The sequence below is a fragment of the Diadema setosum genome, chromosome 7 (assembly GCF_964275005.1).
Source record: "Diadema setosum chromosome 7, eeDiaSeto1, whole genome shotgun sequence".
Taxonomy (NCBI): Eukaryota; Metazoa; Echinodermata; class Echinoidea; order Diadematoida; family Diadematidae; genus Diadema; species Diadema setosum.
In genome coordinates, this window is record NC_092691.1 from 26,642,930 (window position 1) to 26,658,385 (window position 15,456).

A 15,456-nucleotide genomic window follows, 5' to 3' on the forward strand; every position below is an offset into this window, starting at 1 on the left:
CTCTGATTGCAAACATGGCGACTACCAGGGACGCCGTAGCTAAGAAGTCGTCTAGCAGCGATAATATAATGCTAGATCTACAAAACCAGCTTCGCACAGCTAAGATCAATGTCCCTGACTTATCAACCCTTGCTCAAAAAGGAGAGGAAAAGGTAAGCATTGAAATTTGAGTGGTTAGGCCACCGGGACCTCGTGTATTAGATGCCATATCGGCAGTTTAAATCATAAACCTTCGTCCTAACTTCGTCCGTACAAAGCTTACGAGCGTACGGTAGCTCTTGTTGGTCGCTGTATTCATGGGGGGGGGGGGGGGGGGGGGGGGGGAGACCTATCTAGAAACAGAAAAAGGCTTTGAGACCGGAATTGGAAGATCGGTCTGTATCTTGTTGTGTTGGCAATGCCAATGGGGCGGGGATATGTTTACGGAATGTATACGGTATCACCTCTTATAGAGAGCAATAAAAATATTAAGTAAAAAACAAATGATAAAAGATTCCTCTGGACAGACCGACGAGACGATTTTTTTTTTTTTTTTTTTTTTGTCTACAACATGCTGTCTGTCATTGCGCTTCGCACGGGGCGGCACCGGCGTCTTAAAGGGAAGATAAACCCCAAGAGCAATGTGGATTGAGTGAAAGCAGCAACATTAGTAGGGTAAGGGCACCAGTATTCGGTCAGGCACCGGTATTCGGTCACTTATCACTAGTCACCAGCCAGTAAGTTCAACTGTCACAACACACGCAAATCACACTAATTCACATACTTGCACACTCATTCACAACAGGAAACTCCCTTAGCCCCCTCCAAAAATCCATCCAAAACCCCAAATTTTACCGTCAAAAGTGCAGAATCGGCGCTACTTTCCAAAAGCGCGCGCGGATAAGGCCCAGTTTTAAGAGTACGGGTCGCCGAAAAAGCGCTAAAAATCGAGAAATATGCCGTTCTCTCGCGGGATTTTTCGCTTATCGCAAGCTTGGAGTGTAATGGTATCCCCAAAAACGCAAAAGAAAAACAAAATGTCCGTACGTGCCGATACAGTGTCCCAATGTACAAGGGTTGAATGCAAGTGCCGAGGACCCAGTATTCGGTCACCAACGGTCGCCGCAACTTCCCCGATGCAGTTTTGCGCCAACAAGGTAGCGCGCGCGCGCGTTTTTCAGCTGCCTTGAACACGCATTGACTTTGAACGCGCACATCGCGTGACCGAATACTGGAGCCGATGACCGTATACTGGGAACTTTTCAAGGTGAAATATTTCGCGATTTTGTGCAATTCTGTGAGATATTTAACGAAATGAAAGTTGAGATTAAAGAAATTTGATATATTTCACATACATTGCTGTAGATCTGATGTATGTATGTATTATTTTAGTTTAAAAAATATTGCAAAAAAGCTTAAGTGACCGAATACTGGGGATGTTACCCTAGAACACATCAGTGAAAGTTTGAAGAAAATCGGACAATCGATGCAAAAGTTATGAATTTTTAAAGTTTTGGTGTTGGAACCGCTGGACGAGGAGACTACTAGAGGTTATGACGTATGAGTGGACAACAATACCAAGAAAATATAAAGAAAAATCTACAAAAATCCATTTTTCATTAAAATTACAAATTCCATCAACTTGATATTGACATATGTTAGGGGTAGCAATTATTCCCCCTGCTTTCTGAAAGAGGTTGGTCCCTTGCTCTTTCATAATTCTAGAAAAGTGAATTTTTGTTGAATTTGTTGAATTTCCTTTATATTTTCTTTGTATTGTTGTCCACTCATACGTCATATCCTCTAGTAGTCTCCTCATCCAGCGGTTTGAACACCAAAACTTTAAAAATTCATAACTTTTGCATCGATTGTCCGATTTTCCTCAAACTTTCACTGATGTGTTCTACTAATGTTGCTGCTTTCACTCAATCCACATTGCTTTTTGGGTTTACCTTCCCTTTAAAGCACGGGAAATAGGCATAGTGTTGATAGCGCCAAGTTTCACCATACATTTTACCGGTAGGCCCTACGTGATGAACGTGATACCACATTGGCACATAACTTACACTGCGATGCGAACTACCAAAACAAACGGGGGCCGGGCTACCCTAGCCCCTACTCACATTTTTCAAAGTGAGGGGGCTGACTTTTTGTCTTGCCGAAGATGCCCACAAGAAAGTCGATTGTCATGGCACGGACTTTGATTCGTTTTTTGCTATGAATGATGATGGCCACATTTTCTGATTGGTGCCACTTCCGGGGCGAGAGGTGGACACGTTATTCGTTAACATCAATCGGCTGATCACAAAACAATGTTAGACTAGAGTAGAGCCTGCCCTAGTTAACGTTTTATGGTGTCACTTCTGAGGTTAATCGCGATCGGCTGACAAGCAAAAAGAAAACAACTAAGAGTAGTATTCTGAAATCCTTCCTAGGAAGAAATGTCGTCCTATATAACGTGTAGTCGCATTAAGTCGCCACTGCTGTAAAGTCGCCAGACATTCACATCTCACGTAGATCGCGATTCTATTAGTCAGGATTTTTTCCTAAGTCGTATTGTAAAAATCTTCCTCTCAGAAGTTTCTTCCTGTTAAAGGACAAGTTCACCTTCATTAACATAAGGATTGAGAGAATGTAGCAATATTAGTAGAACACATCATTGAAAGTTTGAGGAAAATCGGACAATCCGTTCAAAAGTTATGAATTTTTGAAGTTTTTGTGCAGTCACCACTGGATGAGAAGACTACTGCAGTGTATGATGTCACATGCGTACAACAATATAAGGAAAATATAAAGAGAATTTCACAAAATTTCATCTTTTGAAAAAAGTACACATTCCCTTGACTCGTTACTGACATATGTTATGGGTAATATTATTCACATTGCCTTTAGAAAGAGGCAAGTCAAGTGCTCTTTTGTTATGCGAAAAAAGTGAAAATATGTTGAATTTTCTCTACATTTTCTTTATACTGTTGTACTCATATGACATCACGAGCCGTAGTAGTCTCCTCATCCAGCGGTTCCAACACAAAAACTTAAAAAAAAACATAACTTTTGCATCGATTGTCCAATTTTCCCCAAACTTTCACTGATGTGTTCTACTAATATTGCTGCATTCTCTTAATCCTTATGTTAACTCTTTATGTGCCATGGTGGAAACTCCCTGTGTGCCACGTTATTCTGAGACACGAAGATAGTCATGCTTTGAGAAAGAATTCTACTTTTCCAATTTGTATAACTTCTACGAATTTCTGTTAAGGTTGACATAAGTAATAGTAAGCAAAGTTAAGGAGGAATGCCAAACATTGCTTCGATATAAATTGAATAAGAAATCTATTTTCAATTTGTCTTTTGAATGACCAGTTGCTACATTACTTTAAAGGCATGACTTTTGCACATAAAATCGTGACAGAAACTTGCAATGTACACGCAAATCTGTAGTTGGGAACACCGCTTAAAAATAGTCAATCACCACATAGAATGCAAGCTGTATGTGAGAGGAACAAAAGCGCGAGAAACGCTTTCATTGTTCCGTGGGATTAGCGATTTATCAATCGGTTTTGGCGGCTTTGTGTGTTGAGCAGAATATGCGAAGTTGGCACGACGTCGACTGAGTCGGTCGTGCGAACGTGGCATATAAAGAGTTAATGAAGGTGAACTTGTCCTTTAAAGCCTGTTCTAATTTTTTTTTCCTAATTTAGGAAGAAACGTAGAAAGGGGCGGCAGGAGTATGCAAGTGGGGATGAGATATGCAAATTTCTGATTTAGGAAGAGGTTGGTATTCTAGAATGTACTTAGGAAAGAATTTTAGGAAGATATAGGAAAGCCCCACCCCTGTCCGATACATTGTTAAGAATAGCAAGCTGCAAACATTGTGATAGGCACACTTGTCATTCACTGCGCACACATGTACTTTGATATGCGAAATGAGCGTGAAAAAGGGGACATGCCACGGACGTGGGTGGGGATAAGATTGACCTAATTTGCATTAAGAAGTTCCTAGGAAGAAACTTTGGAATACCAATTCTGTTTTTCCTAGGCACTTCTTAAGTTTCTGACTTACACTGTAGGAAGAAACTTAGGAAGATTTTCAGAATACCACCCCAGGGCTTTATTAAAAAAAAAAAAAAAAAGTCTCACCCTGCCTATGAAATCCTTGATACTATTTTCTGTAAGAAATAAAAAAGTTAGGGGGGGGGGGGCAATTGTGAATTAGTCTACGGTCATCCGAATCATCGTATAAACTATGATATAGAGTCTAGACCCTCTTAGCCTGACCAGACCGCTGTGCAGTCTGACATCTGTTAGTGTTTTACGTCGTATACGACCGTCGCTTTTGATGGCAAAATCACATAAAAATGTCTTTTATTTTGTTTGATTTCACCAAAAAGGTGATTTTTACCACTCACCTACATTGTATTTTGCTGATGGTTGAGTTGAATTTGGTGTTTTGTTGGTATCCAGACCTTTCAATTGTTGAATTCTGCTAGAGAATGTGATCCTTATATCATTTCAACAGTTCAAGGTCAAGATCACATGTTAAGGTGTCTTTCTAGGTCAAGTTTGTGGCCAAATCAGGCTATTTGGGACATTTTTTAATGACCTCATTAGGTTTCTCACATCCTTCCGCTGAATATGTGGATTCCTATTTGCTCTAATTCCCGTAACAATTGGTCCTGGCCAAAAGTGGTGCCCCCATGCCCCAATATTGCTTGTTTCCAATATGGCCGCCATCCTGTTTGCATCCAAGGTGCTGAATCAGGTTACACTTGCAGAGGGTAATATCACCTGCATGATCAGGTTACAACTCTCTGCCAGTGTAGCCTCCTGCTGAAATTGGTTTAGATCTTATGTTCTAAACCCTCGATATCTTTCAAGCCAGGGCAGCATCTGCATCTTCAGTGAAGCACACAGATCTCCACAACTAAACTGGATGGACATCCTGAGGTCAGACCAGCGTTCTGATAGGTGCACAGCCACTGTATGCGATCATCAAAGTCCTCCAATGGCAATATCTAAACAGTTTTGAATAGGTTTAAGACAAGCTGGTCGCTATGTGATGGGTGCATTGCACATCGAGGACAGGATGCACAACATGATAGGGAAGCTTCTTTGTGACTCGGGGTGGGCTGCAATCCTTTCTCAGGCAGAGGTTCTGAATTATCTGGTCTTGTTCAGTCTGCACACAGTGCAGTGAGCACCATATCAAGTGTGCGCAGCATGCCCAACTGTAGGACCTGTATGTCCTACAGTGTGAGCTCTACAGGCAAATATACTCCCCAGCTGTGTCCAAGCACCTCGGAATGTTAATGAACTCTAAATGTCGCCATGAATGATGTATTATGGCATACCCAATATGTACATTTGTACAGTTTCCTTAAATGATGTTATACCTGTAGAACATATCCTTATGGCATCACCTGGGGATATGCCATATAATGGTACCAAGTACAATTGTATATCCTTAATGGTATTACCGTATACAATGTATAACTATTTCTTAGGGAGATCTTACACCAGTTGGAAAATGGCAACAAAATATCATTATCCTGATTTACAATAAGAAATTCACTTAAACAATTAATGTCAGATTTGATTGTATTTAGTAGTGATCTCTTTATACACATGTAGTACTTTCAAATTCACCTCCCTCAATTTTGAAAACCTATAGCAAAACAGATATATTCAATGAAACAAAAGTTGTACGTCCAATTGATTTCCAAACTTTCTTCCATTCCAATATTCTGCAAGAGATTGACAGTTGAGAACAGGGTAATCTTCAGCATTTCCCACATTTGGCACTGCATGACACTTCCTTGTGTGTAAAGAAATGGGAAAAATGGAAAAATCAAAAAAAAATGTTTATGTATTTTATATGGAATCAGTTCCCGTCTGTTGTTTTCCAAGGCAGAAATAAAATCTTGCAGTGTTCTTGTTTCCTATTTTTCCCTCTCATCATGAAGTAAATATGGAATGTGTTGATCAGAGTTGGTGTGATGTCAGAAAATGTGAGGCTGTATAGCAGGTGGCCTTCAATAATTTTTATTTCACATTATATTGACATAACAGACTGTAACTCACCAAGATGACTCTTGAAATGTTTTGAAAACCTTCTGCTTGATTCCACATGAGTGGATGATTATCAACTGTCTTTCATCTCGTGTGAAAGCATTGTTTCTCTTCAAAAGACAGCGTGTCAATTAATCTGCACGTACAGTTGGTGCTCTATACAAGACATTCTAACCCACCTCCACCTTCAGACATCCGTAAGCGTTGTGGTGTATAGAGCGGGATCTTAACATCTCTCATGAAGCGAGACTTTTCTTTTCTTTTCTTTTCTCTTCCCCACTAACAAATAAGCTCAGCAGGAAACATAGAAGGGCAATTCCGCAGTTAGGTGGACACGACATGGATAAAAGAAATGTGCCTCTTTATCTTACTCTTTAATTTAGGCATCAACTTATGCCATGGATGTTCACCAATCATTATGGTCTTTCAAATTCAGTAGATTTTATTTTTCGTATTCACTGGTTTTGCGAGATCTAAAACCATCATTTAAAATGTACATGTGGAACTGGGGACGTTGAAATTCACTTAAATGCAAATTACAGTGGGTTCCTTTGAAAATTTTTCCTCAAAGTTTTGCTAAGGGGTAAAAGATGAATACAATTCAATACTCCAGAAGTCATGTGACATTTTGTCAATTACAAAAGCGTGAAATGACCAGCAGAATTATTCCGGACAAATGTAACGTTACTAACCGTAACGTTACTAACCATGCTTTTGGGGGTCTAGCTAATAAATTTTCAGTCGAACTGCTAAAAATATTTGCATGAACATTTGTCATGATGCAATAATTGAAATTAATGCAGCACTTTGTTTGAAGTGACTTGCATTTTTGCACACTTTTTGTTACAAGACGTTGATTTTTTTGTCATGTCCTTTTTTCATAACGTTACTAACCAGCCCTTTTAGTTGCCATAGCAATTCTAATATCTATTGGATTGTATTCATTCTTTTTTATATCATAAACCCGGGAAGGATGAACATATTTTTAACATGATTTTGACTTAAAATGAATAAATGGTGATTTAGTAGTAAAAACAAATATCTAAATTTGTTTAAATGTAACGTTACTAACCGCGGAATTGCCCAGAAGCATCCGCACATACTGTTTTATTTTCCATCACATGCTCTTAACATTGGAATTTTCATGTACACATTTTGCCTGTGAAAGAATTACCAACAACTTTTCAACACACTACATGTTCAAAACAAACTATTTGGTTCATACATAATTCACTCGGCAGAGTGATTTATACTTATTACTGTCCACGTACTGGAACAGTTTTCGCTAAAGATACAAGTACATTGTATGTTTACAAGACTGCAAACAGTAGAATGATTTGCCCCTTACCAAATCAGACTTCATCTCTTCAAATGACTTCAAACATAAATCAGAGTCATTCTTCTTAAATTCTCTCTTTTTTATTCCTAGTTATTAGTTAAGAGAGGCTCAGGAAACTCAGAAGATAGATAATGAAGTGCAGTGATACTTGAGTACTAGTTCTGAAGAAGAGAGAGACAGAGAGATGGGGACAGACAGACTGACAGACACAATATATGAGAACATGAAGGGAATCTAGGAAAAAAATATTTTCAGGGCATCATGTTTTGAAATGTCTAGTCAATGTCAAAAATAACTTGATGTGCCATCACTAACAGTAAGTTGGTTCAAATCTGTTTGTCACACTTCTGAAGATTGAACCTGTACAGCTCTGTTCAAGCACATTTTTTTTTTTTTTTAGAAGTGTAATGGCAAATACTCATACATGTCCGCTGTATCATACTTCTTTTTCAGCTTGTCGAGAAATTCTTGTCAGAAAGTGTAGAGGTGAAAGGAGAAACTGGTGAAGTCCTTCAAAGTCAGCTATATATTGGTAAGTATTGCGCTCCATGCAACATTACTTCAATTTGTGCTATCGTCGCTTCTTCTTGTGGATACTAATTCCATTATCTAGTAAATATAAAAACTGCGTTTATGTACATTGTAGAACAAAATCAATGTCTTAATTGCTGCCCAGCTTGCTATCTTATCGAAAAGAGTGTATCAATGACAGCCCCAGTTTTCAATACATTTGCTGTAGTCTCTGACTGTCTGTCTGTCTGTATTCTCCTTGTCTTAATAATTTATTAACAAGTGAGAAGAAATATTACCTCATTATGTCTTCTTCTTTTTCTTCTTTCTTTTAAAAATACCTTATAGCTGCTTTCTGGGGATTCCATGATGTCATCAAAGGTTTGCTAGAAGGGGGAGCAGACATAAATTTTCAAAACAAGAACACATTGTGGACACCACTTCACGCTGCAGCATTCCAGGAGCATGGCAAGGTGACCTTTTACATTAGTGAAGTCAGTAGGCTTTCCCATAGGAAGACTAATTGATGGTATCGTTGTTGATAGAGCAAGTTCAAAATTAATGGTGTATTCTGGTGGGGTTTTGGTTTTTTTTTTTTTATATTTAGACATTCTTTTGAACTATATCATAGACATATTATTGAATTTATAACTACGAATTACAGACATTCTTTTAGCTATGTAGAATTGTAGACGGTCTTCTGAATAGTTCGATGGTTACATTCACATTCATTTTGAGTAGTACAGTATCACTGAGAAAGATCCTCAAAGCTCCTGAATGTGCACCATAGTTCCTGCAGCCATAAGGAAATCTTCATAGAGACTGTGTCATGGTAGTTCAGAATGATTCTATAATATGGAGGAATAAAGAACAGATGTTTTTAAAAGCCATCACACTTATCTGTTCAGTTGTTATGGTAACAATCCAGCTATTTTTACCACTAAATGATAGATATAAACAAGTGTACTGCACAAGGAACATTGATGCATTCACGTGACATGGTATTTTCCAAGATATTGCTCTCAGGGAAAATAGAAAGTTGTGATACGAACTGTGAACATTCCACAACCAACTCTACAAAACTGAGTGTGGATGGATCTGTTTTGGCACCATACTAAACCTTATTTCTTGTTTTGTGTTGATTTGTTTTTCTTGTTCTCAAGGTGGTCATGCTATTGCTTCAAGAAGGAGCCCAGCCAGAATTACCAGACAGAGATGGAAGGTTGGTTCTTTAATTCCGATTCGTTGTGGGTGACATACTGTGTGAATGATATTGAGAGTATTGTGAAACAGTACAAGTCAACATACATTTCCAGTGCATGGTTTCTTTCACTCTTGTCCACTTAAAAAGTTAGTGTAGGAGCAAATAGTCAGATTACCATGGTGCTGCTTACCTTTTCTTTAGGAATACGCCACCTCAAAATGCATCTATGGAGCACTTCACTGAGCTTTAAAAATAATGATCAGTACGTGTAGGGACAGGCGCGGCGCTAGGGTGCAATTAACTTGCCAAAAGCTTATGACCTCGAAGCCTCAGTTGCAAAAAGTAGACAGCTTGTGTGCGTAAAACCGCTGGGGAAGTGTTGCAGGACAATCGCAATATCTCACCTCAAAGCCATCAAATGATTAAATCTATACAGCAAACTGAAGAAGAAACTATTCTCTAACTCGTAATGTTAGTTATTTGGGGTTTTATTGAGGATAAACGTGTGAAAATAATGTCGAAACTTAGCTTCCAAAACAGAAAATTTGGTCTCAAAACAAGTGTTATTTTCTCACATTTTCCTTCATTGCACAAAAATGAAACTTCGGTATATGACTTATGGTAGTATATCCATGCTGCTCTCCAAATATCTTTTCTGTATCATTTGGCGCACAGCTATGTCTGGAAAAAATCGAGATCACTGTCACTTGTGACCCACGTAAAATCCATGGCGTAAGGAATACGCAGTCCGATGTATTGGTTTTTGTGCTGCTTGAAACAGTTGAAGCACAAAGCAGGGTTCCTCTCTTGCCCACTCACCACCCTGCTGACCGAAAATCGACCTCTGTCGCATTGCGCCGAGCCTGACACCGCTGATTGGCTAAGCGTGCACTCACCAGTAGAAAACGCATGCGCAGGAGGATGATCTAGTTGTGCATGTCCAGTATCTTCTCTTAAAGTTGGTTGTCTTTTTGCTCTTATTTTTACCTAACTACTAATTGCACAAACACGAGACTTCGCAGGTAGTGAGTCTGGTATATACAGACTAGTAATATGTTGATCAAATGCATATTCATGCAGGCGCAGACTTGTGTCGGGAAAAAATCGTAACCCTTTCCCACAGTCGACTCAAGCAGAAAAATACACATATCTCGAAAGATACATCAGCGTTTTCGCCCAAAAATCATATGAAGGATGATATATTCATATTTGATGTATGTGTGAAGTTTCAAGGGATTTGGTGGTAAAATAAGGGAGATACGAGGAGGTGAACTTTCGAGATTTTTTGTCCTTCCCTCCGCACAGCGCTTCGATGACCGTTAAGAATTCAAAAGCTTTGGCCTCTTATCAGTGAGTTAATTGCACCGTAGCACCGGGGCTGGGGAAGAGAAACTCTTAGTAAGTTCGATATGTACACCATTAATCAAAAATGCCAGGGAGAGTAATAGTCGCCATTCCAGTACCTATCTCATCCACTATTTTTTGCTACAACTGTCATGAATAGAGTGCCAAAACAAACACCAAGTATGTTTTTGCAAGGGAACTGTGATGCTGGTTGAGTTGTTGTTCACGTCCTGGTGACCTCCCAATGACCTTTCCCCAGTATTCATTACCTTCACAGCCATTCATCATACTTAATAATAGTCAAGGTCCTGGAGAATTGCAATTAGGCACAATGCTAAAACTCTCTGTTTACTCACCCAAGACAAGTCATAGAATGAGGCTATGCATGGGTTCTGTCAAAAAAAAAACAACATTGCATGGCAAAACTGGAAGACATAATTTTTCCACTGTAAACTGCAGACTATATCAAGTAAAGATAATGTACCAACTGTATGCTTTATGTTGTTTTTCTAGTACCGGTATATCTTGAAGGACATGTCTTTTTTTTTATGAACAAAAAAATGCAATTCCTGTTTTTAGGCCTATTGCTTCAACTGTGTAAGGAATGAGCATGTGAAGACAGTATATTTTTGTAGTGTTCAATTTATGAATGATTATTGTGGCAACTGCACATTTTGTTTTTCCGGTGGAAAATACAATGTAACTTGAAATATACATGTGCATTGTTCTTGTTACCCCCTTGACTGCTGCAGAACTGCCACAGACTTTGCCTCAGCATCCAACAAGATATGGGCTCATTTTGCTGCTCTTGGCTGCCCTCGCACATCCAAACAAGATTTGATCTCAAAGGGAATCATTAAAAAGGTATGTGGTGGTAAAAGAGGCATACATTTCCAATTTTTTAAGAGCAGCAAGTCCACATGGGAAGTATCACTTTGGCAAAAGAAAAAGCAAATGCAGAGATACTGTCAGTGAGAATTGAGTTGATCATGTACAGGCCAATATGCATGTGTTTCTAATTTCTCTGTGCATGTGTTGGTTAATAGAGCCAACACAGTGCTCCCAATTACCAACAAAGATTTTACTCCTGAATATTCCGTTAATCATCTGGATTATTGGTTTGTGAATGGTTTAATAGTGATGCATTGAAAACAGAAGGAACACACATGATTATCATCATCTGATGAGTAGCAAACAAGCTGTTGAATATTATGCGTGTGGTAGGGCGGAGGAGGGGTGCATAGTTCTTACAGCGTGGTCAAAGACTGACAGTTATTGCTGACCATGATACAGAAAAGTAATGACAACAACAGAACAAGGCGTTGAGGTAGTGGTACCCCAAAGACACTCATTTAAACTCCTATACACACAAGGCCACAAAATGCACCCCACCATACATAATACATTTTGCAACTACGGATATCCATCTATGTTCTTCACGACAGGTTTCCACAGGTGGTAGTCGCCCGGGCAGTGGGTCACGTCCAGGGAGCGGCTCCAGGCCTGACAGTGGCACACGGGTGATGTCTGGAATCAGGATGGTGAGTGATGCTCAGACCCCTTACAACTCACTTCTATCGAGAACAATTACATCATCCCTAAACATCTACATTTTCAAACCTGAATAAATGCACTGTACTTATGTCTTGGATGCATAAACGCTAGCAATTGCTTGTGCTAGCCTTTTGCTTGAATCTGTATCCATAAAAGCAAGCAATTGCTTGCAAGCAAAAGCTTTTGCTAGCAAGCACAAGCAATTGCTTAGAGACCAAGTATTTGCTTAAAACCCGGACCTTTTGCTTGTTCTTGCCAGCAATTGCTTACGATTTTCTAAGCAAACAATGGGAATGTACAGTGGTTAGCACACAAAATGTCATGAGAAACAGGTAGGATGTCTGACATCTGTGGAGAGCAAGGAGACCTCTCTCCACGTGCGACCTGGCACATCTGGGCTACTTTAAGCAGCGATGGGAATCGGCCAGTGCGTGTGTTTGTATTGATGTGTGTGTGCATCAGTGTGTGTGCATATATGAGTGTCATTTCATAGCTCCCTTGCTATGTCAGGAAATGTTTCCGCACACACACGCCCTTTCAAATACATGCTGTCACACCCGCCTTTGTTCTTGTGTTCGCACAGGCGTGACGTCCCTTTTGTTGAAAACGTAAGCAATTGCTTGTGCAGGACAAGCAAAAGGTATAAGCACAATCAAAAGATTATGCATATGGATTTAAGCAGTTGCTTGAGCTAGACCTTTTGCTAGACAAGCTTGTGCTTTTGCTTGAAGCAATTGCTTACAAGCAATTGCTAGTTTTATGCATTTGGCCCAGTGATACAGTATGATGTTATAAATGTCAGAATAGGATATAAAGAATGACATACAGTGTATTATGTACTGACATCATAGCTTGAGCTATGTTTATGCCATGGATAACTTAGGAGGGAAACATTGTAATGTATTTGCAAAAAGTGTGACAAGTTGTGTGGATATTTACTATTATCCCTGGGGGCAGTATAATGATTCCGCTGTGGTAGCACCTTCTGGCTTCACCACCATTACAGGGCACACCCTTCTCTGAAAATAACTTACTAAGCCAGGTAACAGTTGTAGTGAAAAAAAAAAAAAAGTAAAGTTGGAACCAGATATATGAGGGGTGACATACAAAGTAGGTTTTTAGAGAGAACAAATGTACAATGTTAAATAAGATGACCTTCTTGTTCCCATATCGTCAATATTTTCATCATAAGCAGTAGTGTACCAAACAGTATTTAAAGTGTTCCCAGATGGTGAAGTAGGTATATGTTTCAGCAGGAGATTGACCTAGTTTGAAGTTAAAGTGCATCAACCAATCACCACCCCCCCCCCCAAAAAAAAAAAAAGAAGAAGAAGAAATAATTAAAAATAAATCTCACGCTGATACATTCTTAAACTTTGTCTTGAATTATAACAGTTTGTAATCAACCTCCTACTGATACATTCTTAAAATGCATTTTCTCCTCTTGTAGGCATCATACTCGAGGCCTGAGTCGGCATATGCAATCAGGCAGGATCCATTCTCGAAGCAGAAGAATAACTGTGAGTGAAAAAGACAAAATCTAAATATATTACTCTTGGATAATCATTGACAGGCAATATTGAAATTGGTTGTCTTGCTGTTCTGCGTTTGAGCTCTGCATGGCACATTGCATTCAGCACTGGTAGGTTTACTAGAGGACTCGTACATCTCTTTGTATAAACAAAGAAACTACATAGTATGAGTAGTATGGAGGATGTCATGACATGCAAAAGCCAGTGCTTGTGTGTTCAAACTTTTCAGAGTGCTGGGACCCATCATCAAGCCCAGTAAAGCAACAAAATAATCTATCTGATTTGTTGGAACCAGCTTACTTCCAAAGTGCATTGCTCATTGCTTTAAAAAAAAAAAAAATGCAAGACTAAGTAATTGTTCCATCACCAGGCCTAATAGACCTGAGGTAGTTTGTTTTACTGTAGTTGAGGTTGGCCACAGACCATTTTTCATGCTGCTAATGATGTTCACATGGTGACTGAATCAGATATGACTCAAGACTTGCTTTACATAAAGTCTTGTAACAAGTTATGAGCCAGAATCCTCCCTGGGTTGATGTGTACATTAGACAGAAATTTAACTGAATGCTGAAATCCTATAATTTATTTCGGATTTACCTTCAGTATAAGATGTCGCTCTCATTTCGCTGTGCATATGGTATTTCGTTCATTCACACCTCCAAAGACCAGCATTTTGCTTCCATCGATAGCTTCGCTATTCCTCTGTTCTGAGTTCTATCGTTTTATCAGCCTGAGATTTCTCCAACTTGTCTGATTCCACAGCATCTCAAATGGCTGCATTGCTCGGCGGGGACATCCTCGCTGATGAAGACTCCACTTCTCAGGCCAGACAGGCAGACGGACAACCGGCCTTCTCTGTCTGGAGGACATGAACCCTATGGGTGGGACTGAGAATGTACACACCTTTCTCTGTTTCTCCTTCATGTAACACTTTTGTCCCTGGCCCATAGGCATCATTCACCAAAGCATGGTACTATGCACAGTTGCAAGAGAGATGGTGTGAACAGCATGTGAGGTCAAAGGGTGCTGCAGAAGATAGCATTATGTATTAGCACATCACATACATTTCGTGTTGTCATCCTCACTGTTGTGTCCACTGATATGACTGTCATGCTATTTGCACAATAGGAAGTGAAATAAAACCAACGACTTGGAAGTCGCAAGATTGAGATATGAATTTCATCCTCACAGCATCAGGTAATTGTTAGGAAAATCAACATGTGTTTCACACTGTATTAACTGTTCTTGTCACTTTAATGAAGACAAATAATTATGGTACACTGTTCTGTGACAGAAGAGGATTTATACCCTCCCTAGGACAGACTACAGACCTTCAAACCATTATGAATTTGGAAGAAAGACTCCTAGCTTCTGACCGTGTTGGTCCTTGTTGCAGATGTCAGATTTCTCCTCTCTACGGGGGGCATGCAATAATGCACTTTTATGCAAAGCATGAGAGTGTTGTAAATTTCCCACAAATTATCTTCCTAATTACACACTCGGATAGGATTGAAAATCTGAAATTACAGGATAAGAAACATTGAAGGATATACCCTCCCTACCCACTATGTAGTTCTGCTATAGCAGTGAGAGACAAGACGGCGTTTTCAGGTTTCTCAGGAAGTGAAGTCTAGCGGAAAACCAGCTTTCACAGCTTTGTTCTACAGAATGTCAGTTTTCTGATACATTTTTGCTTGTCATGAGAAGGCAGTCTCTTTGCCAGTGCTAAACGCGAGAGCTGGCTGGCTACCATTCAGCAGAAATCTATGAGCCGCTGAGTTCTGCTATTTCTGCGGACAAATCATGGTGCCGTCCAAATATGTCAGGGTATGCATTACAGAGCAGAGGGTTCACTCATAGAACTCTAGCAATATCGATGTCAGCATTTCACCATCTTAACAGCATTTTGGAGCTGCTTTTAGATA

The 15,456-nt window shown here is 39.5% G+C and overlaps 1 protein-coding gene across 1 annotated transcript; it reads left to right on the forward strand.

The window, feature by feature from the left end:
- The first annotated feature begins 4 nt into the window (after window positions 1-4).
- LOC140231149 (uncharacterized) lies at window positions 5-14,403 on the forward strand. The gene is made up of 8 exons (XM_072311299.1): window positions 5-152; window positions 7,841-7,919; window positions 8,246-8,370; window positions 9,061-9,119; window positions 11,198-11,309; window positions 11,891-11,986; window positions 13,450-13,519; window positions 14,294-14,403. Exons 1-8 carry the CDS (start codon window positions 15-17, stop codon window positions 14,401-14,403), a joined length of 789 nt encoding a protein of 262 aa, XP_072167400.1. The 5' UTR covers window positions 5-14.
- Window positions 14,404-15,456: the final 1,053 nt, after the last annotated feature.